Source organism: Palaemon carinicauda, chromosome 4 (assembly GCF_036898095.1).
Source record: "Palaemon carinicauda isolate YSFRI2023 chromosome 4, ASM3689809v2, whole genome shotgun sequence".
Taxonomy (NCBI): domain Eukaryota; kingdom Metazoa; phylum Arthropoda; class Malacostraca; order Decapoda; family Palaemonidae; genus Palaemon; species Palaemon carinicauda.
The window spans coordinates 149,193,611-149,217,932 of NC_090728.1; the positions used below are offsets into that span (position 1 = coordinate 149,193,611).

Below are 24,322 nucleotides of genomic sequence, written 5' to 3' on the forward strand. Positions count from 1 at the left end.
CATGCAACTGAACGATGTTCAGGAAAAGCTATATGGTAACAAGGAGGAGGAGGAGGACATAGATGCAACTACGACAATGGCAGAAATTAAGGAGATGCTATCTTATTATCATGAAAGGGCAGATTATAGCTTTATTATCAAATTTAATGTGGTTATTTTTATAAGGCTTGGAACGAATTAGGCGATTTACATATAAAACTGCCCTCGTTATATGAAAAAAATCATGGTATAAAAGCCACTCCGAAACAAATTAATTTCATATCTAGAGGTATTACTGTGTTAAGAAAATGTAAAATTAATAACTAGGTCTAGCATCTTTCAAATGTCAGACATTTTTTGGCAATTGAAATTAGACAGTAATGATACAATATGAAATAAGAATAACTTAGTTTAAAACAGTCAGTCACTATGTATGTTTTAGTGATTAGGTCGAGTAAGAGATGTTGAGAAGGTTTTTATTCCTAAAATTGAAAAATACTACTGTAATTTTTGTGAATCTTGTGATATTTAATTTTCAATAAGTACCTGCACCTTTTTACATATAAAATGGTATTAAACCTATGCTATCTCCAATTTTATAATAAATTCTTGCTACTCATGTTCTCTACTTACAGACTTTATAATTTGGTGGACAGCAGTAACCCACACATACAACTACAAAGCTTACGATTATTGGTCAATCTTTCTTGCAATAAGGAAATGATACCCTCTCTTTTGGCAGCTGAGGTAATATTAGTTTTGAGAGAAATATATATTCATTAATGTTTGTTGTATATAATGAACTCTTTGCTTGCATTGTCATTCTTTCCATAATGTAGATACTGTACATGATCAGATAGGGAACTCCATCTACAAAGTACCAGTTACAAAAACAACTGTCCACTTCAGTCTTAGCTTCATAATATGGAATCTTCTTGGCAACTACTAAATTGTATGCCAGTCACCAGTTTTGTAGCCTCACTTGAGATATATCCCATTAGTTACCCCTGTGCACATGTATATCCTTACTTGTTATCTGTTTTGACTAGTAAATTTAACCTTCCTTCTTTCCATAATGTTCCATATCACGTCTTCACTACTGTTTTCTTAATTTTGTATTAGTATACAGTACTTGTACCAAATCATTCAACCAGAGTCTTTTCTCAGGATCAGTTAACAAAGTGCAATCCCAATACAGTATTCAGATAGGGAATGGGGTTTAGGTCAGGTTTTATGTTCCTGCAAAAATTGTGTCAATAATCCTAACTAGATTGTTCGGGACAATCTTCTTATTTTGACTATAGCCTAGTCTAGAAGTTAGTCTCATTTCATTAGTTAACCATGAAAAGGTTGTTTGTGATGATCCTTTAATTTAGAATGCGGACTAGACTATCCGTCAGTTTGGTGGCTATAAATCTATTGTTCTTTCTTTTGAAGGAAATTAGTATCAATTCAATATTGTATTTGATGGTTTTCTATTTTCTTCATGAAAAAAAACTATATTGGGAGAATTTACACATCTTTTGTATTCTATTTAGTGGACATTTAAAGTACCTAGGCCTTGGACAATCTAGGCAGCTAACTGAAAATGGTCAAAATGAAGTTTTTACCCATTAATTCTAAGAGGGGGCTTGGCATACTTTCTAAGTTAAATACAATAAAAAAAATTGTGCTTTGTTCAAGAATTGTATACAGTACAACAAAAATTAAGTTAAAAAGAGAGTTTGAAGTTAGCATATGTTAAGGACTCAGGTTTGTATGGTTAGGAAAAATATAAATTATTTCAGCCAAATTTCACCATATCAAATTCATTTAATTTTTTTTTTTTTTTTTGGTTGCAATTCTCATATAACTAAATTACAGGGACAATTTGATAATCAGTTCTTGGCTTTTCATCTAAAAATTTTTCCAGGGGCCCAGAAAACTGAGTACGCTAGTAGTACCAACAACTAATGAGGCGTTATTATTAAGGGTGCTCACTCTTTTGGCAACTCTAGCACAAGCTGTTTCCGAAGATGATCTTGGTCCTAAGGATTTACCTCCTGAAGATAAAGCTGCTTCTCCAGACACTATGTAAGTACTTTCTTAACTTTAACCTTTGTGCTTCATGAACTTTTGCCTGCTGAGAGCATAATGCTTCCTAGTGTTGAGCTTGCTTTTAAAGCAAAATTCTCTAAAACACAAAAATATAGTAAACCATTATTTACTCTGCTTTATCCATAATTTATTGTGTAGTGGAAGACTTTGAAATTTTATTTAAAAGTACATACTAGAAATAAACAGGTTATATTATATTTGCTTTATAAGATTTTGGCACAGAGCACATGTAAACAGTGAATTAACAAATATAGTACAAAGCCTAACGTTTGATGGATCATAGGTATATTTAGTGGAGTAACAAAATTGTTTTTTTTTATTAATGTATAGATTAAAGCTCCAGAATTTGGCCAAACAATTTTTACAGTATTTATTAGGAATACACTGTTAGGTAGAAACCTTTTCATGGATATTAGAGATTTACATTATGTAAAGGCTTGTTCTTATTATTGGGAAAGGGATTATCCATTTTATGTAAGTGGTCTTGATTATTTTTTGTGTTTTTTACCCTCTGAGGATCCGATGATGCACTTTGGTGTCATCCGTTCATGTAACCATAGGTGCCATATAGAAAATCTATTTAGTTTTCCAATGCAGTTTTCAGTTTATATGTTTAATCTTTTGTTATTATTATTATTATTATGATTATTATTATTATTATTATTATTATTATTATTATTATAATTATTATTATTATTATTACTAGCTAAGCTACAACCCTAGTTGGAAAAGCTGGATTTTATAAGCACAAGGGCTCTAACAAGGAAAAATAGCCCAGTGAGGAATGGAAATGAACCACCAAAGAAGTAATGAACAATTAAAATAACATATTCTAAGTATAGTAACAACATTAAAATTTATCTTTCATACATACATACATACATATACCAAGGCACTTCCCCCAATTTTGGGGGGTAGCCAACATCAACAAATGAAACAAAACAAAAAAGGGGACCTCTACTCTCTACGTTCCTCCCAGCCTAACAAGGGACTCAACCGAGTTCATCTGGTACTGCTAGGGTGCCACAGCCCACCCTCCCACATTATCCACTACAGATGAAGCTTCATAATGCTGAATCCCCTACTGCTGCTACCTCCGCGGTCATCTAAGGCATCGGAGGAAGCAGCAGGGCCTACCGCAACTGCGTCACAATCGCTCGCCATTCATTCCTATTTCTAGCACGCTCTCTTGCCTCTCTCACATCTATCCTCCTATCACCCAGAGCTTCCTTCACTCCATCCATCCACCCAAGCCTTGGCCTTCCTCTTGTACTTCTCCCATCAACTCTTGCATTCATCACCTTCTTTAGCAGACAGCCATTTTCCATTCTCTCAACATGGCCAAACCACCTCAACACATTCATATCCACTCTAGCTGCTAACTCATTTCTTACACCCGTTCTCACTCTCACCACTTCGTTCCTAACCCTATCTACTCGAGATACACCAGCCATAGTCCTTAGACACTTCATCTCAAACACATTCAATTTCTGTCTCTCCGTCACTTTCATTCCCCACAACTCCGTTCCATACATCACAGTTGGTACAATCACTTTCTCATATAGAACTCTCTTTACATTCATGCCCAACCCTCTATTTTTTACTACTCCCTTAACTGCCCCCAACACTTTGCAACCTTCATTCACTCTCTGATGTACATGTGCTTCCACTCCACCATTTGCTGCAACAACAGACCCCAAGTACTTAAACTGATCCACCTCCTCAAGTAACTCTCCATTCAACATGACATTCAACCTTGCACCACCTTCCCTTCTCGTACATCTCATAACCTTACTCTTACCCACATTAACTCTCAACTTCCTTCTCTCACACATTCTTCCAAATTCTGTCACTAATCGGCCAAGCTTCTCATCTGTGTCTGTAACCAGTACAGTATCATCCGCAAACAACAACTGATTTACCTCCCATTCATGGTCATTCTCGTCTACCAGTTTTAATCCTCGTCCAAGCACTCGAGCATTCACCTCTCTCACCACTCCATCAACATACAAGTTAAACAACCATGGCGACATCACACATCCATGTCTCAGCCCCACTCTCACCGGAAACCAATCACTCACTTCATTTCCTATCCTAACACATGCTTTACTACCTTTGTAGAAACTTTTCACTGCTTGCAACAACCTTCCACCAACTCCATATAACCTCATCACATTCCACATTGCTTCCCTATCAACTCTATCATACGCTTTCTTCAGGTCCATAAACGCAACATACACCTCCTTACCTTTTGCTAAATATTTCTCGCATATCTGCCTAAATGTAAAAATCTGATTCATACAACCCCTACCTCTTCTAAAACCACCCTGTACTTCTAAGATTGCATTCTCTGTTTTATCCTTAATCCTATTAATCATTACTCTACCATACACTTTTCCAACTACGCTTAACAAACTAATACCTCTTGAATTACAACACTCATGCACATCTCCCTTACCCTTATATAGTGGTACAATACATGCACAAACCCAATCTACTGGTACCATTGACAACACAAAACACATATTAAACAACCTCACCAACCATTCAAGTACAGTCACACCCCCTTCCTTCAACATCTCAGCTCTCACACCATCCTTACCAGATGCTTTTCCTATTCTCGTTTCATCTAGTGCTCTCCTCACTTCATCTATTGTAATCTCTCTCTCATTCTCATCTCCCATCACTGGCACCTCAACACCTGGAACAGCAATTATATCTGCCTCCCTATTATCCTCAACATTTAGTAAACTTTCAAAATATTCCGCCCATCTTTTCCTTGCCTCCTCTCCTTTTAACAACCTTCCATTTCCATCTTTCACTGTCTCTTCAATTCTTGAGCCAGCCTTCCTTATTCTCTTCACTTCTTTCCAAAACTTCTTCTTATTCTCTTCATATGAATGACCCAATCCCTGACCCCACCTCAGGTCAGCTGCCCTCTTTGCCTCACGTACCTTGCGCTTTACTTCCACATTTTTCTCTTTATATTTTTCATACTTCTCTATACTATTACTCTGCAGCCATTCTTCAAAAGCCCTCTTTTTCTCTTCCACTTTTACCTTCACTCCTTCATTCCACCATTCACTGCCCTTCCTCATGCTGCCTCCAACAACCTTCTTGCCACACACATCACTTGCAATCCCAACAAAATTTTGTTTTACTAACTTCCACTCCTCCTCTAAATTACCAGTTTCTCTTACTTTCACTTCGTCATATGTCATTTTCAACCTTTCCTGATATTTACTTTTTACCCCCGGTTTTATTAGCTCTTCAACCCTCACTAGCTCCCTTTTACATCCACCTACTCTATTCCCCCACTCTTTTGCTACAACTAATTTTCCTTCCACCAAAAAATGATCAGACATACCGTTGCCCATACCCCTAAACACGTGCACGTCTTTCAATCTTCCAAACATTCTTTTAGTTATCAACACATATTCCATTAATGCCCTTTCTACTACTCTTCCATTTGCCACTCTTACCCATGTATACTTATTTTTATCTTTCTTTTTGAAAAAGCTATTACTTATCACCATCTCTTGCTCAACACACATATCTACCAGTCTCTCACCACTCTCATTTTCACCTACTTCCCAATGACACCTAAGTTCTACCTCTCCAGCACCCACTCTAGCATTTAAGTCACCCATGACAACTACATAATTCCTTCTACCCAGTCCTTCTACACACCTAGTTAATTCATTCCAGAACTCATTCCGCTCTTCTTCACTTTTCTCACTACCTGGCCCATACGCACTGACAAACACCCAACATTCCCTACCCAACCTAACCCTTACATACATTAACCTATATGATATCTCCTTACATTCCACTACTTTATCTGTCATCCATTTACTCAGCAATAAAGCCACACCCTCTCTCGCTCTTCCCCTTTCAATCCCAGACACTCTACCAGACATTCCACCAAACATCACTTCACCCTTTCCTTTTATCTTCGTCTCACACAAGGCCAATACATCCATCCTTCTATTCCTAAACATACTTCCAATTTCACATCTTTTACTCTCTATCGTACTACATCCACGCACATTCAAACACCCCAAAACTAGAGTGCGGGGAGCAGTCACTCTCCCCCCAGCTCCATCTCTTTGTCGATGTCGTCATACATAAACTATTAAAAAATAATTATGTCAGCCTGTTCAACATAAAAGCATTCACTGCAAGTTTGAAATTTTGAAGTCCCACAGAATTAACTACCTGATTAGGAAGATCATTTCACAACATGGTTACGCTACTAAAGATCAGCATAAGTAGGTTTACACATGATATCATTGCTCCCTGGCCGAAAGCCATGGGACTGACAACGATTTTGTCACTACCGGGATCACTAGAGGGTCGATTAAATTTTTCACAACATAAGAGAAACTTGTAATTCATAAAATTGTTTTCTTGCTAATTAAAGAAGTCTTGTCCTAATGAAACTTAAAGTATTTATTTTGTATTTGATAGAAAATTATATTTTCTGTAACTAAATCCAGTAAAGGATTCAGTGATTACAATGTTGAAAGTTTTTAACATTTGCCAAGTAAAGTCAGAGTTAAGTGAACATTTTGGTTGATTGATTGATTTGAGGTTTTTGAAGTGACTGCTGGTATATATATTTAAGGATTTACATGATATAAGTGTCCAAGAAAAGATCTACATCAAGAATTTTATAGTCCTTTTTGATGAATGAAAATCAGACCAGAAGTCAAAAATACTTCACTATTCTTGGTGGACTTGTTCAAGTTTTACAGTATACTGTACAACATTCCCTGAAAAGTGCAAATACTTGTTATTATGTCATGCTCTTACCACTATGCTATTTTTTAATGGTAAACAAATGCTGATAACTCAATCAGTATGAGCTGTTAATTATTTTTATATTAAAAGTTTAGTGTAAACATAGGTTTTGGTTTGTATTAATTTCAGCTGACCCTGTCAGGGATTTTGTATCTTTCTCGAGTTGTGGATGAGTCTGTCAGTTTCTTGATCATGTATTTTGGGCTTATTGTCAGGTAAAGAAATTTTGACAGTTTTGTTAATGTTTAGTTCCAACATCTCCATAGTGGTTTAATCACTAGGGTTTGATAGTGCTATCTGCGTAGATGATAAATACTCAAGGTTGATAAAATTTTTGGGCTCAAAATATGATATTGGTATAAGAAATCAAAATATATAAAATAATACAATGATACAATTTCTGAAGGCTATTTATGTTTTTTATATATACTGTACAGTATATATAATATTCACAAGTTTACAATTAGAGGTCAAAGTCTTTGCTTTGTGCTTATCAACTACATCATTCTCCTTAATTTCAATCAATTCAGTAAATATAAGTTTAAGTTAATTCTGGTGTGTTTAAAAATGCTTATATTATTCATGAATTTGAATTTTAAAGATAATAGTTATTTGTAGTAGTGGTCTCACAAAGATATCAGGTAAAGGTAAAATGATAAAATTAGAAATTATTAACACAACATAGCTTGGAAACTAATGTTATTGATAAACCATACGAAATCAAAAGTGGAAAGGATTTCCTACCCTTGAATAAATGTAGTTGATGAGGTATCCAAGGTTCAGTGAAGTTGTTTGTCTAAATAGTTTTAGATACATTTACATAATCTCATACAACCAGTGTACCCTCCCTACTTTACTTATGACTAGAGGTCTTTAACTGAACTAAATATGAATGTCTGCTTGAAATAACAGTGACATGTGAATATGAGGTGATATTTCTCCTGTTAAAGAAAGTCCCCCACCTTTTCTAGATTCTCAGAAAGGTTGTTTAGAATGATAACTCTCCATTGAGTCCTTTATTTGTTATACTAACTACATATCAGTAATCTGTAACAAATAACAATTCTTTCAGGGCTTAAGTCTTTCAGGACTAGATAAAGAGTTCACTGTTGTGCCATCCTAACTTATGCTGTGAAGATCACATGCTTAAGGAACTAAGAAAATATTCAGTTGAAACATCTATATAAATTAGAAATCTGGAGCCTTCTTTCTGCTATTTCCTGCTTCTTTACTAAACGTATTGTCATATCCAAATCATTCATCAAGTACCACCATGTACCATCCACCTAATGATCTCTCCATCTCCTAACTTGCATAGAGATATTTTGCCAATTCGGTGCTCATTAGGTTGACCTGTTCACAATGTTACTAAAATATAAACTACCAAATTACAATTCCCCCTTGCAAATCTAGCAACACAAGAGGTTGGTACTGATGGGCACCTTTTGAATGACTGCACTTTATGCCTCACATATTTACCTATCTGAGACCTGTTTTGAGCAAAATAAAGACTACATAAAGCTCAAACTTACATACATACATATACCAAGGCACTTCCCCCAATTTTGGGGGGTAGCCGACATCAACAAATGAAACAAAACAAAAAAGGGGACCTCTACTCTCTACGTTCCTCCAGCCTAACAAGGGACTCAACCGAGTTCAGCTGATACTGATAGGGTGCCACAGCCCACCCTCCCACATTATCCACCACAGATGAAGCTTCATAATGCTGAGTCCCCTACTGCTGCTACCTCCGCGGTCATCTAAGGCATCGGAGGCAGCAGCAGGGCCTACCGGAATTGCGTCACAATCGCTCGCCATTCATTCCTATTTCTAGCACGCTCTCTTGCCTCTCTCACATCTATCCTCCTATCACCCAGAGCTTCCTTCACTCCATCCATCCACCCAAACCATGGCCTTCCTCTTGTACTTCTTCCATCAACTCTTGCATTCATCACCTTCTTTAGCATACAGCCATTTTCCATTCTCTCAACATGGCCAAACCACCTCAACACATTCATATCCACTCTAGCCGCTAATTCATTTCTTACACCCGTTCTCACTCTCACCACTTCGTTCCTAACCCTATCTTGAAATGAGATTACCAAAGTAGACTGACACAAAGGCAGCATCTTCAGGAGATACAACAGTATTTGAAGATCTACTTACCGAAAGGGTTTTAACCCCCTAACCCCATTGTCAATGGGGAAGTACAGTACCTACTATATTACTTGGTATGGGTCTCAGGGATTCCAGAGGAAGACTTGATTCCTCAGTTTAGCCAAGGAGCCCTTTTCTGGTACAGTACTTCCTAGGAAGGCCAGAGACTCAAGTTCTGCAAAGTAGACATATTCTCAGGCATTTTGGAAGAGACCAAAACACCGATTTGACCAAAGAGACTCCTTTGGCACCATTAGCTGCAATGAACTACTATAAGACAAGATTTGTTGTACATTTCTCCTATTTGAAATAAAGCTTCATTCTGAAGGTAGTCAGTAAAGTTTTTTATAATGTAGTGTAGCTTAACCAAATAAAAAAAATCACACATCTAGACACTCGGGAACCTCAATAATCCAATGAATTTAAATTTTTGCTTTAAATGTTGATAGGCCTATGTGACTGACAATGAATTCAAATCATATGGCTATCAAAATTTGTGTTTGGAATTTGGAATCACAAAAAACTTGAACTTTTTTTTTTTTTTTTTTTTTTTTTTTTTACACTATTCATGATTCATAGTTTATTTGTGGCCTGTATCTTATATAGGTGGCAAGAAGTAAATATCTATATTGTATCTTTGTAAATGAATGTCAGGTTTAGAAACACTAGGAATTTTATTCTTCACCTATTATCAGTTTATAAAAAAATGTATATGTTTTGTTCCAGAGTAGTTTCTAAACAGTGGTTTAATTTACATATTTAGTATGCAGATATGCATTATTTCAAATTTATATTTACAATGGCTTTCTGCATTGCATTCTATAGAGGACTGAAATATGGCTTATGCAAAATGTATGCTTGATATGAAGTTTTTATTAGAAATTTAAATTTTGCAAAGCTCTTGTTGAGCTACCCTTGCACACTCCCAATAAAACTGAATTATGCTTTTTTTTTTCTTTTTTTTTTTACCGCAGTTTTACCATTCTGACTTTAAGCCATATTAGATTGCGAGTGAATGTTTTTTTAATGGCACATGATGGTGTAGGAACAATGTTAAGAGTACGTTTGCTAGGTAGAGACAGTCATAAAAACCAAGGCAAAGTAAAAGTATCTTCTAGATTTCATGAAAGGGAAAGGTTGTGTTTGTTTGGGCCTCTTTAATGAGTAATATAATCTTTCTACTAAGAGAAATTTGGCACTCAATTTGTTCTGGATGGTCTCAGAGCGTTAGAAACCTTCAAAGATGGATTGTAAGCATGTCTTATAAAGAGGGTTTTGGCAGTTTTGGCTTGGATATTTCTAGAGGAATTTTCTGCTTGTCACTAGGATGTTTGAGTTATGCACAATAATGCAAGTGGGTTTAGTTTGCCTGAAAGTCTCAAGAAAGTTGTGACGAGTGGTATTCTTTTGAAGATAATTTTGAAGTGTTATGTAAATTTAATTTCATATCCTTCGTGAAGATGCTTGGTATTCTTAAAAACTAAAACATCCTTTCTCATAGCATATGGAAAATACAAATGGAAACACCAAATCAATAATAAGAGCCATTTGATTCTTACAGTTTGGGAATTTGTCTTCCGTAAGGAGAGTTCAAAGTAATGTTTTAAGATAAGTTTTAGAAGATGGAACCCTAAACAAAAGAAGTAAAATGTACCACACATACTCACAGATTACTTCCTGAGGTTTGGCTCTAGGATATGAAAATATTAGCTTTGTCTTCAGCACTTGGATGTGGAAGATTTGTTTTTTATATAAAAGTCTACTTGTGAATGTGGGAATCAAGATGTTTTGAGAAATAGAATTAGTCATTAGCTGGCCTAACTGAGCTAGAGTTGTGATAGCTTAGAGTGATACTTTTATACTTTAGTAACCAGAGTCCAGTAAGACAATCAACTTGATACTTTTATCTAGCAGAAGCTTGTAGAAAACCAAAATGGGGATTGACAAAGAATGTGACTTATCAGTGAAGTGAAGGTGACAGTGGATTTAAGTGCTAGTGAATTCCATAACTTGGCAGTAAAAGGGTAAGAATTTATTAAGGCTTAACTACCCTTAGAAGGATAGACCTCAATATGTACATGTGTTATGCTCTGACTTAGATTTTTTGTAAATATAGAAGGGATGGTCCAGCCTAACAGAACTATGGGGGGAAATAGTAACAATAAATAGGCCACTTTTCCAGAGAGAGCGAGAGTAAATGAGGTAGTGATATGCTCATTTATTAAGCAAATACTCTTGATATCTTTAGAAATAGAATAAGAAAGATAATATCCCAATTACAAAAGTATTATTCTAAACACAGGCAAAGATTATACTGTTCAGTACTATGAGAATCTAAACTGGTACACTTGTATTATGATGAAAGTTCTGATGTTATTTTTATGGAATAAATAGAAAGAATGTGATTAGAAGTTACAAATATGTGATTCTGATAAGAAAAAATGCTGTTTTTCTTGAAGGTTAAGGATTGTATCTAGGAAATGCTATATTTTAAAAACCTTGTGTTAAAATTTATGAATCTCTAAAAGGTACCCTTTAAATAGGAATATTTGCTTTAAATACCTGTGCTGTAAATTGTACATGCTTACCATGTTAGTCAGGTATATAGTGGAAGTTCTTGATAAAGCTTTGCACCCTCTCTATCGTCAAATCTGTGTTTTTTATCATTTTATTCTTTGAGGAAAGTGCTATCAGAATTTTCCTTGTGAGCTTCATAGAAGTATTGGGGCTTTTTTGAAATGCTGTTGCTAAGTTTTAAATGTTTATTCATTTAAGGTAAGTAATTATTTATAATGCTTACTGTGGGAAGATTTTTCATCAGCCTGGTGCTTTGGTTTGTACATAGTATTAGAAATTTATGGTTTATACATTTGGTGCTTCAATGATTTCTAAAACAGATGGGCTAAATATTCTTAGAAAACATCCTGTGTGATAGCTAAAAAAAAAAATGGCAGTAGAAACTGAAGCTTATGTAGTCCCATTGGCTTTTGGCAATTTTTTAGGTGGGTCATAAGTTCTGTAAAGAAATGTTTGCATTTGACTGATGCAGGAAACTGTTTAATTTGGGTCTTTTGTTTTAATTTTACTTTTGAAAACCTTGACTTATATCAACATTCCAATAGGTTCATAAAATGGAACTTTTTATTTTACCTGATAGTATTTTTTTGTTTTCCAATGAAATATTTTTCTGTTACAAAAAACTGCATTATTTTTTAAAAAATAATATAAGAGATGTCAATCTTAATTTATTGAAATTTTTTGATAAGGTCTGAATGGGTGAGATTGCCTAGGACTTATCTCACCATTTTAAATTCATTTTTGTGTGGTGTTATCTTATTTTTGTTAATCAAACATCAGGAGGAAAATACTTGTTTAGCAATATATGAAATACGAGCTATTTTACATGTGTTTACCATAGATTTCATACCAAAGAGTCAATGCAAATATGAATAGGATGACAATGCATAACCCATAACATGTCATTCAATCATAGTGAGTCTTTTAGTTTATAAAGTAGGTTATATTCATGATGTTTAAGGTAGCCTATTTGACAGCTTAAAAAGTGCCTTGGCATTTTAGACACACACATCCTTTCAACAGGGCATATTCAAGATTTTTTTATTGCTTATAAGTAGCTTGTAATGGCTAAAGAAGCCACACAGAGAGAGCCAAACATTAGGCTATGATTCACATGTCCAAGTACTAATTAATCTACACATAATTGTCCATACCTTTTATTTACTATAAAACACACATATACTTAGTATAAGAAAGTTTTAATTGAAAATGAAAACACAAGTAGTATGTATTACCAAAGCCAAAAGCTCGTCTGTTCACAGGAAGTTTCCAGCTAAAATTAGCGCACACTGTTTCTTCCCACTCACATACAAACCTTTGGGCTTTAGAAATCGGGAATGCCTTCAGTGGAGTCGGAATGGCCGTTGAATTAGTTAATGAGGTAGTTAATGACAGGTATTGCTTTTGGGTGAGTAGTCCCATCCACTCAACTGTAGAAGACTTCACTTTTGTTTTCGGCCACAAGTACGAAAGTATTGTTGCATCCTATTCAAGGCGGTTTCATTTTTTTCGTATACCGTACCTCTTGTGTGAATGGTAATATTGGTTTTGTGTATGATTTGGAACAAAGCAGGATTGAAATTGTATATTGGACACCTCATCTTATAATAAGATGGGGATAGAGCCAACCACCATTTAGGGGCATAATTGTTATAGTTATATTCTTTGATACTGAGTGAGGATTGTATCCTCCTCTAGGCAGGCATTTCTGTTGAGGAGCGAGAAGGCTAAGTCTTCCCCAATCTTTTATTGGCAAGCCCATGAATTTCCAGAGAGACTGCTTGCACCTTGCTCTCCTTTTTGAGCTTACCTTTTGCTGAAGCTTCTGCATATCCTCGCCTGGCTTAGACCTAGGAGTAAGCTTCAGGAGTATGGAGAACTAAGATCTAAATCAGGGAGATTTTCAGGTTTTATGGAGTGTGAGGTCATTGCCGCATTCCAATATGTGCTGGAAGCTTTTTCTTCCAGACCGCTGATGATGAGTGATCTAAGGAGGGCTTGGTCCACTGTGGGCAGGGTCACTCCTGTGTTGGGACTAGGGCTGTAATCCCGTGTTGCAGCCCTGTGTCACAGCCTCGTGCCATAGTCTGGGGACATGGCCTGGGTTTCCCCGACTATACTAGTAGCCAGGCTGGACAAAGGTGCACGACCCTATGCACCTTTAGTTGGCCATGTGTTGGAGGAGCTTTCTACTTGGACAGTGGACTGCTGTTCCCTTCTCTGATCGCACTACTTAAGTAACCCATGTTAAGATGTCACCATTTGAGGTTGTTGTTGCACACTTGCTTGCAGCCGACAGCTACAGGCCAACAGTGAAGGGACCAGTACCCTGTACATATCACCACAAGGCCAGAGCCTGATCAGCAAATAAAAGAGTACATGTTACTCCTTCTGTCTCTGCCAGGATCAGCGCCAGAGATCCTTCCCCCACTGTTATAGGCCATTCTGGTTGGTCATCAGCCCTCAATTATATTTCTTGGTCTATCCTTTGGTTAGAGTGCTTGTATTTGTGATTTAGGGGGTGGGGGAGATCTCCAGAGCAGCCAGCTGCATCCTTTATTCCTGCTGAGCATGAGGATACTCGGGATTCATCTGCCCCAAGGTCAGTACCGATGGAGGCAACCTTGACTCCACCACCTCCAAGGAGAGCTACAGTTATTGATTGACACTGCTGTGTCTCTTAAAGGTCAAGGCCATCTCTGGAGTTGCTATGGTCAGATCTGGCTAATTTGACCTTGGATCAAGTTGACAATTATATCTGTGGATTTGAGAACACTAGTTTCCAGTTGGTCTAAACAGATCTTGCCCCCATTCTCTCAAGGCAGAAAAGGCCACGTCAGCACCTCTTTTTACTTGTCAGTGTATGTACTCTCTGAGTTGGTGGCCATGTAATGTGGGGGCAGCAAGAAAAGGAGAGGAAAAGCAAAATTCTGACCTACTGCCATGAATGTAAGAATGCCTATCTGTCCCTTGGGCAACCTGGCAGAGACATGGTACCAAGCTGTGGGTAGTGAGTGTTCTAAAGGGTGGTTGTCTACTACCCTTTCAGGACTATGCCCCCCCCCCCCCCATCTCATATACTTATACTGTTTTCACCTGATCTTTCAACATCACTGAAAGCCCTGATTTTGCATACAGAGGTGGAAGAGATGTTGAAAAAAAAACGTACCTGAAGTTGTTTGAGACAAGTCTCTGGGCTGATACACTTGAATCATCTGGTGTAGGAGTCTGGTCATCAACCTCTCTTCTCTGAACAAGTTTGTTTATCAAAAGAAGTTCAGGATGTAAATGGTATGACCTGTGCTGAATGCCATCAGAGGAAATTGCATTCTTTCAGTGGATCTGAAGGATACATACTTTCAAGTACCCATTCATCAGTCCACTCAGAGGTATCTCTGTTTCTTCCTCTATGGTACGGTATACCAGTTCAAGACTCTGTACTTTCAACTACATATTTTACTGCTCCTCAGGTGCTCACCTTGGTAGCAGCTTGGGCCCATTTGTAATGGATACATCTGTTATTGTATCAAAACGATACAGGTGGGAGAAGTCGAATCGTGTATCCAAACAGAGATTGATGTACGTCTCTGTGCTGATAGATGCGACAGGACCGAGAGTCTTTTCATCATACGATCAAATAAGCCAGCTCAAGAAGTTAGAGCAACCATTCCTGTCCAAAACAGTACTTCCTGTTTGCCACTGGCAGAGTCATCTCAGCCACCTTTCCTAGGTAGAGAAGCTTGCTTCCCGTGGCCACCTTCATTAGGGATCCTTGCAGTGGTGTTTGAAGGCTAACTGGTCTTCCTGCAAGGGTCACTCAACCTTGCTATTTCAGTGAGGTAAGAGGCTTGGCATGATCTTGCCTAGTGGCTGGACGAGAAAAACCTCACCAGAGGAAGTCCCCTCAACTCCCCATCTTCGGACATGCAGCTGTTCTCAGATGCATCAAAAGAGGCATGGAGCACACTACTGGGCAACCGCATTGTCTCAGGACTGTGGTCAGAAGAAAAGAAGCATCTACTCATCAATGTCTTAGAAATGTAAGCAGTGTTTATAGCCTTGCAAACATTCTAAGAACATTTGAGAATGCACTCGGTAGTACTCATGAGTGATAACATCACCATAGTAGCCTACGTCAACAAACAAGGGGGAACTACGCTACACCCCCTATGCAAGCTAATGAAGCAAATGTATATGGATGGCATTCCGGGCAAGAGGGATGTACTAGCAGACACACTCAGTCACCAAGGTTAAGGTGTAGGGTCGGAGTAGTCTAGAAGTTTTATTCCAGCTGTGACCAAGTTGTGGAATGATCTTCCTAATCGGGTGGTTGAATCAGTAGAACTTCAAAAGTTCAAAGTTGGAGCAAATGCTTTTTTGTTGACCAGGCGGACATAGTCTTTTTATTGTTTATTTATGACATATTTGTTTTTGATGTTGTTGATAGTTTATTATATGACATGTCTGTTTTGACGTTGTTTCTTATTTTAGAATGATTTATTGTTAATTTGTTCTCTTCATTTATTTATTTCCTTATTTCCTTTCCTCACTGGGCTATTTTTCCCTGTTGGAGCCCCTGGGCTTATAGCATCTTGCTTTTCCAACTAGGGTTGTAGCTTGGATAGTGATAATAATAATAATAATAAAAAGGCTTCTTTGGGTGACGGGATCTTCGTGAATCAACCTGTTTGCCACCCGCCTAAACAGTAAATTCTCTATGTGTCATTCCCCCATCTTAGACCCTTGGGCAGTGATCCCAGATGTCTTCCAACACCCATGGGATCGTCTGGATGCCTACACCTTTCCTCTGTTCAGCCTGTTCGGCACGCTGATTAACTGAGTATTTACTATGCCTGGCCTCGGGATGACCCTGGTCTCTCCCAGATGGTCACACGGCTAGTAGTATCTTGATATATAAGAGTTTCTAGTAGAGGTTCTGAGAGAACTACTCCAGTTGTTCACAATTCTCTGTCAGCTACATGTTCAGAGGTACCACCAAATGTTGCTGGAACTTCACATTTGGAGACTCCAGTATTTCTTTTGATTGAAAGGCTTTTTGTGAGGCTCAGCACAGATTTCTGGATACCTGTAATGGGCCTCTGCATCTGTCTACCAGGGAAGTTGGTTATCTTTTACAAGACTTTGCCGCCAAATACAGAATCCTGCAATGCATGACCATAGGTTTAAGACCTCCATTCCTTCTCTGTGTGAAGTGGTTCGTGACTATTGAGAATAGATGCTTTTGTGTCCCATGAGGGCTCTGTGGTGCTATCTGATGAGGACCTGACATCTCAAGCCTGAGTGTCAGTGCCTCTTCATTAGCGCTGGCAGAACCAAGAAAGAGGTATCTTGGAACATGATCTCTTTCTGGCTTCAGGAGAGGATTCTTTGGGCATTCCCCTCAACAATTGAGAGGGTTAAGGTACCAGCCAGGACCAGGGCTCACAAGGTCATGGGTTTAGATCCCCACCCTAACCTTCATGAGGTAGGTATCTTGTGGTCATCCCAGTGTTGAAGACTAGGGTTTGGAAATGTTAAACAACCTTCATGGTTTTTAACCTACGATAGTATACCCACAAGTCCCTCAACATTTTTGTTCTTGGTCCTGTGGTGGCTGTTCAAGTATTTGTGTAGCCAGACCAACTCACACTTGAAACCGGAATCATCTTGTGTATGATAACCTGTAGATGTAAGTATGGCATGGAAAGTAGAATGACTGGCTCTTCTCCTTCACCTTTCCTTCCCCTCTCTTGGCTTTAAAACAGTCATACAGTTACTCACTGGGTAAGACGATGCTGGTAAGCTACACTTCTGAGCTCCATTCTTTAGAATCTGAAGAAGTATCTCTCCCATCCTCCCTTGAAGAGGAGGAGGAGGATAGCAGAATACATAGCAACCCCGTTGATCATCATACGTCAGATATATCATTCCAGACTGCTATCCCCATCAGGGGAAGGGATTCTTCCTTTGACTGCATACATATAGACCAGGTCATATGAGCCTCTTTATCCTAATAATGGAGAGGTAGAGGGATAGTGGAACCATCTCCTTTGCATCCATATGGTACCAGGTAGACAAACACTTACAGAGAAGAAAAAGATCCTACCAGTTAGTTTTAGGGGACTTCCAACCCATCGATTAGCGAGTCTCCCTATTTTAAAAGACAAAATGTTTGTATACTCTTATAAAAAATACAGTAACATATTTTAAAAGTAACTTGTATTTTTCGTAGCTGTACAAACTTGAGTTCTTTAAAACCTAAACTTCCTCCTCAACCAGCCTTCTCAGTACTGAGTCGAATGTCAAAAGTGGTCATCGACAGGTGGCTAATTCTTGCTCGCTCACAACAACTATTGTTAATGAATTCAATGACCATTTCAGCTCTAATAAAGGCATCCCTATTTTATAGAATTCAGATTTGTATAGGTATAAAAATAAAAATAACTTCTGAAATTTATCTTTCTAATTGTGAATTATTGAAAGAACTTTTTTTTTATTATTAGTGCTTGCTTGTAAGGTTTTTTATATTTATTTTTAAAATATGATATGATGTAAAAATCAGGTCATAAAAAAAACAACAGCAAATTAAAAAGAATCATCACTATACTCAATTTTTTTAACAAGGCAAATTTACACAGACTCGCATTGGTGCCATTTTTGCTTGAAAAAGTTTCCTAATAGCCGATTGTTCAGAAGTATTTTTGTTCGAGTAGCATCATTATTTTCAAATAACTACCAAGTAATATGAATCGAAACTTATTTACTAACCTAAATTTCTCACTCAGATACTGTATAGTATATGTTTTGTCAATAAATAATGTTAACGAAAAAAGAGATTATAAAGTGTTGTAATGGTAAGTCTAAATTTAATACTGTAACAACACCCACCAAAGTCAATGACAGGAGCTTGTTTTGCATTCATTCTACATAATTTTGTAATTGTTCACATATTTTAACACAAATTGGGATAAATTATACTAAGTATAATAAAAACATGTTCTTATAAACTTTGTTTTTTAATACGAGAATCTATTAAAAACATGTAATGAATAAAACTAGCTATTGGTGAAAATTGTGAATAGTTAAAGGAACGACCTAGCCCTACTGCCAAACACCGAAGTGGGAATGGAAAGGAGGAGGGGTATCGCAGTTTTAACTTGGCAGTGAAACTATGAATTTGCTTAATTGTGATGTTTATGCAATTCATGGAACACTACAGTATCCTCAAACATAAAATATTGCCGTTAATAGAATTTAAACCTTTACAAAAAAGGTGGCAAACCCTTTCTATACAGACGTACATCATAGGTCTATGATATAATTCTGTACAGAGAGTTTGCTATTTTTATCTTAAAGGTTTAGATTCTTGTGTATTGAGTAAAATATGTAACTTATACACATTAATTAGTGTTATACACACACGCGCGCTTATGTTAGTTCCAACATCTTAGCTGACATCTTGTATCCCTTTGTAGGCCTACACTGACTTACATCATAGGCCTATAATGTAAGTCCGCATAGAAAGGGTTTGCTATTTTATTCAAAAAGGTTTAGTCTATTAATAGCACTATTTTCAATTTGAGGATACTTTAGTGTTTCATAAATTGCATAAAAATCACAATTAAACATTCATAATTTCACCGCCAAGTTAGAACAGCAATACCCCTCCTTCTCCTTCCATCCCCTCTAAGGTGTTTGACAGTATAGCCAGGCTGTTCATTTTACCTCCCCATAATTTTCACCAATAGCGAAGATTCTGGTATTCAAAGAAAGTTTATAATAGCATGTTTTTCTTATGTTTAGTGTAATTTATCCCAATTTGAGTTAAAATATGCAAAATGTTACAAAATTATGTAACATGCTTCAAAGAATACGGGTCAAATCACTTAACGACCAAATCACCTAATCCAAGTTACCTAATATCCAAAGTCAAGTCACCTAATAACACTTATGTAGAGATATACTGTACCTACATTGCCCTAATTAGTCACAGAGATTTATTTTCATATGTACTGTGTAAAAGTGGTAAAGAAATAAAAACCGAGTTAGCACTAACAAACCACGCAAAGCATACAAAACGTTAATAAGTGATGAAATATTAATTGTTCCATCTCTGATCCAGGTGTACAAATACATGTGAATATATATTTATGATACAGACATATAATACTAGGGATATTATTAATATACCTAATGGATTTATCACGTTTGTAAATGATAAAAATTATATAAATGTTCCATCTCCGATCCAGGTCGCTCTTTTTGCATTGTCGACAAAGGGAGACAACTTTTACGCCGACTGCAGTCCCAGAGCGAAATATTTCGCCATTGGTATTGGTATTACATTGACCTAAACAAAAATTACAAACAAACAAAACCATAATTAATGCATGGATATCTATACAGAAATTATTTTCAAAACATATATCTGAGGGAGAAATTTAGGTTAGTAAATAAGTTTTGATTCACAGTACGTACTTGGTAGTTATTTGAAAACACTGATGCTTTTCATACAAAAATACTTCCAACCAATCAGCTACAGTATTAGGAAACTTTTCCAAACTAAATGGGCACCCCTGCTAGTTGGTGCAAATCTGCCTCGCTAAAAAGAAATTCAGTATAGTTGCTATTTTTTTCTAATTCATCTGAAATCAATAACAAAAAATTAGTGTAAAAGTAATGATGTACAATTAACTTTAAAAGAGATATATTTTTCATTACAGACTAGACTGCTTATAGTTACTACTGTATATTTTATTTTCTAAAACTAACTTATAATAGCCGGTGAAATTGAAAGTGTCAGTGACAGCAGTTCCTACACGTATAAAAACCATTCGTCCTTTAAAATAGGGAATATCTTCAGCAAAGCTGGAAGAGCCGTTGAAATGGTCAGTGACGGGTTGGTGAGCATTAGCTAATACTCCCGCCAGTCTCGTGTCTAAACCTCTCTACTTTTGTGTTTGGCTGTAATAAAAACAGATGGACTGCTGCATCCTGTCCAAGGCTGTTTGATCTTTTTCTCTTCTTTGTAGTTTGAATGGTTGATTTTGACTTTGTGTCAATGAGGAAACAAAGCAGGAATTTGCAGGCAAAGGGAAGGATGGACACTTTAGTATTCCCTCTGCTACCGTCAGTGTTCTGTTCCATACTCACCCGCGATAGCTACAAACTGTAAAGTAGATATCGAAATATATGTTGTTTTTATACATTATTTTTTTTCATATTTCTTTTTTGGGCTCAAGCCTTGTCGTCCTGATGGAAGGTTCCTATAAGTAGCTTCCTAAGGGATATTTGTCTACAGTGATATTCCCAGAGAATTTACCTTTAGGTCTCCAGAATTCTAACTCCTGGCGCGAATATCCTTAGAATTTCTCCCAAGGATATCGCATAAATCAGGGGACGTATATCTTGATACGACACATAGCAATCTTCACCTCGAATAGCGTTTTCGCTTCGAGGGGAAAGTGGCAAAATTAGAAGGGGAGGCGTTATGAAGGTACCCTTTCCTCTCGTACTACTGTAGAGTATCTAGATGGCGCTGTAGTTGTAGCGGTCTCGCACGGTGATTTTCCCTGCAGCTCTTTCGTTACGCTTTGATTTATTGGATTTATCATGCAATCTCCAGCCTCTTCTGCCTCTGGAAAGTTGAGTATTCGATCTTTACAGTGTATAAATCTTAGCTCCTGCCTCACAGTGAAATTAGATTAATTTTAAGAGTTGGAGCTTCGCTGTTCACCGGAGGCGCCATGGGCGCTGTCGTTCATAACGCATGTGTTATTTAGTTAGTCTGAACGACTTTCCCGGTTTTAATAGCATGAATATTTACGAAGCTATTCAGTTATATATTTTAGGAAGTTATATATTATATCGATTGTATTCTTTAGAGTTTCGGCGATATAGGTAACCGAACCTCGCCTGCGCTAGGTTTCCTAGCCTACGCGCTTAGTTTATCTTTATGCATGATATAGAACGACATTCCTAGTTGTAATAGCACTTAAATATGAAGCTATTTAGGCAATTTATACTTGTAAGACATATTGATTGCATATATTTCCTCTTCCTCATCGATCATATACGAAAGAGTTTCGGCGATTAATGTAACCGAATCTCGCCTGGCACTAGGCTACTAGCCTAGGTGCTTTAGTATACTTTCATACATACTCCCGGTTTACCCTCGGGTATCGTTTTATCAATTCAGGCGGAGATAGATATCTCCTAGAATTATTATATAAATCGATACTCGTCTCCAGAAGAGATTTAAGGGTATTCCCTTCTTCCCTCTGAGTGTAGCACCTATCTTGGTCTTGCCATTGAGTAGACACTCCGGCTTGACTAGGCTAGGGTTTTCTGTCTCTGTCCCTGGCCAGCAGATAGCCGACTTTGGGTTTAGGACAGAACCTCAGAGTATTCAGTCTTTTGTCGGTGGCTGGCCGGCAGGGTGAGTAGTCACTCCCCTGCCGGCCTCGGCCGCCGGCATAGGAGGCTAGACTTCCCTAGGCCGCACTCGAAGTGGTTGTATGATGCCACCACCTTCTTCCCTGCGATCTAGAAGACTAGTCCTGTGCTCGCAGACCTTAGGCTGAAGAATAGACATTCTTCTGCCGCCTAGGATGGCGCCGGCACTGAAACAATGTTTCTCCTGTGTTGGGGGGGGGGGGCGCCGGCAAGCCTGCCAGCCTCCCCTTAACTCTATTGGCAGACCCTAGGTTGAAGAATAGATATTCTTCTGCCGCCTAGGACGGCGCTGATATTGAAACAGTTTCTTCGTTGTGTGGTAGGACCTGCAACCCTGCCGCCTCCTTCCACACTTCATACAGGACCCTTTTCCCTACCCCTTCTGTCCTTTAGTGATGGCCTAGCTATCGCAACCCTTTGGCCGTCGTCCTACAATCTCGCCGCCTGCCGGCGGGATGTGGAGCCGGTCGGGGCTCCTTCATAGTAGCTGTTCAGTCGCTCAGCCTTCCCCTTATGGACGCAAGGCTCCGGGAAAAGCTGTGCTGGCTGGGACGGCTGCCGGTGGGAGACCCCTTGTCTGTAGAGTGTTCTTCAGTCCTCTCTTGGACTGCCATCCACATACCAGCGGCCAGCAGTGACTGACAATGGTTTGTGTTTGGATGGAAGCCTGAATGATACATTCTCCCCTTCCATTTGAACCCTCCCTCTGGAGGAAGGCAGTAAGATTAAGTACTTACACCCTTATTTATTGTTAATAATCAGTTAATAAGGTACCTTCACTCCATGCTTTCTCTCTATCGGCTAGTGTCGCCAGATATTGACCTAACTGGCAGATGCCGGCTGGGTCGGTGCCGCTGGGCACTACCCCATGCCGGCTGGGCCGGTGCCGCCGGGTACTACCCCAGCCGCCAAGACGCTGGCTGGATCGTACCGCCAGGGGCTAGCCTTTAAAACTACAGTATATGATTATACAGTAGCCAGTATATTTGCAGTATAGATCATACCGCAGACAGAAAACTATAGTATATATTATACAGTAGTTATTTTCCAACATACCCTGTGTATCCTTGCACAGTCTATTGTTGAGACCAATCATATATTGAAAGAAAAGATTTCTTTCAACATACTGATAGATGATCAGTTGCAATTTACCCACATTATTAAAACCTTGGGAAAAGTCAGTGTTAAGTTACACTTATCTATCCTTACAGGTTAGAATTCTTCCATTGGGTTTCCTGAATAGGAAAACTCTAGGTTTTAATTTTGGGGGAGGTCGCAGCAATTGGCTGGACAGGAAACACAAGTATGTGTTTTTCCTAATTCCTTTCTAGCTTGTCTATCCTAAGCTATAATGCAAAAATATTAATGATAATATTTTATATAGTTTATCAGGTGAGATGAACTACCGCATACTCATTTAATTTTCCTCTCTTTACAGGAAGACCATCCCAAGTGCCTTAGAATCTTTTGCAACGTGAGGAGCAAGGACCCCCAGGACTGCAAGATTTGCAAGGCCTTGGTTACTGAGGCTTTTGATGACCCCAAGACAGCGGAGTCAAGGGATGCAGCACGAAGTAAGCTGCGCAGATGGGTTCATGGCTTTCAAAAGAACGCCATGGGACCTTACCTTCCTAGTGAACGGATGGGCTCCTTGCTGTTCCCTAAGGCGGGTGTGGAAGCTGTCATACCCCAGCCTCGACCTGAGATCCCTTGTATCCAGATTTCCGTAGATACGGACGTCTCCGACATGATGAAGGACATCCACCTAGACGAGAGGATGTTGGAGGTGTCTGAGGACACCGAGAGGGACCTTCTAGCTGAACGTCTCGATGAGGAGTCCACCTTGGCTCCTGAAGAAGAAGAGGATGATGTCGAATCGGAGTCCGTTTTGTCAGTTCCGGCCCCAGAACCGTTACCCTCTATGTCTTCTGCTCTGCCACCAGATGACATGAGACAGGCAATGGCCAGTCTCATGGCCATGATGGAGAGTCTTCGTAAGCAAAACGAAGAAAGGGACGCTGAATGGCAAAAGAGAATGGACCATCTCACCGCGTCCCATGGGTCTCAGAAGAGACTCAACGTGAAAGATCTTCCACCTTGCTCTGATGTGAATCCCTGGAGGCATGCAGAATACATGCCTATTACCAGCGGTAAGATCTTCATATCAGAGAAGCTGGGGACTGTCCTTATTGAGGAAGTCGAATTCTGGCCCAGCTTTCAGTCTTACCCAGATTGTTTCGTCCGTCTGAAG

At 38.4% G+C, this 24,322-nt stretch overlaps 1 protein-coding gene across 2 annotated transcripts in view; it reads left to right on the plus strand.

Moving 5' to 3' along the window:
- The window catches only part of LOC137640108 (armadillo repeat-containing X-linked protein 1-like), a 235,707-nt gene that overhangs the window by 160,905 nt on the left and 50,480 nt on the right, over window positions 1–24,322 (plus strand). For both annotated transcript variants that reach the window (XM_068372572.1, XM_068372573.1), the window contains exons 9-10: window positions 615–726; window positions 1,892–2,052. In XM_068372572.1, coding sequence (XP_068228673.1) covers window positions 615–726; window positions 1,892–2,052 — 273 coding nt within the window. The remainder of the gene's footprint in view (window positions 1–614; window positions 727–1,891; window positions 2,053–24,322) is intronic.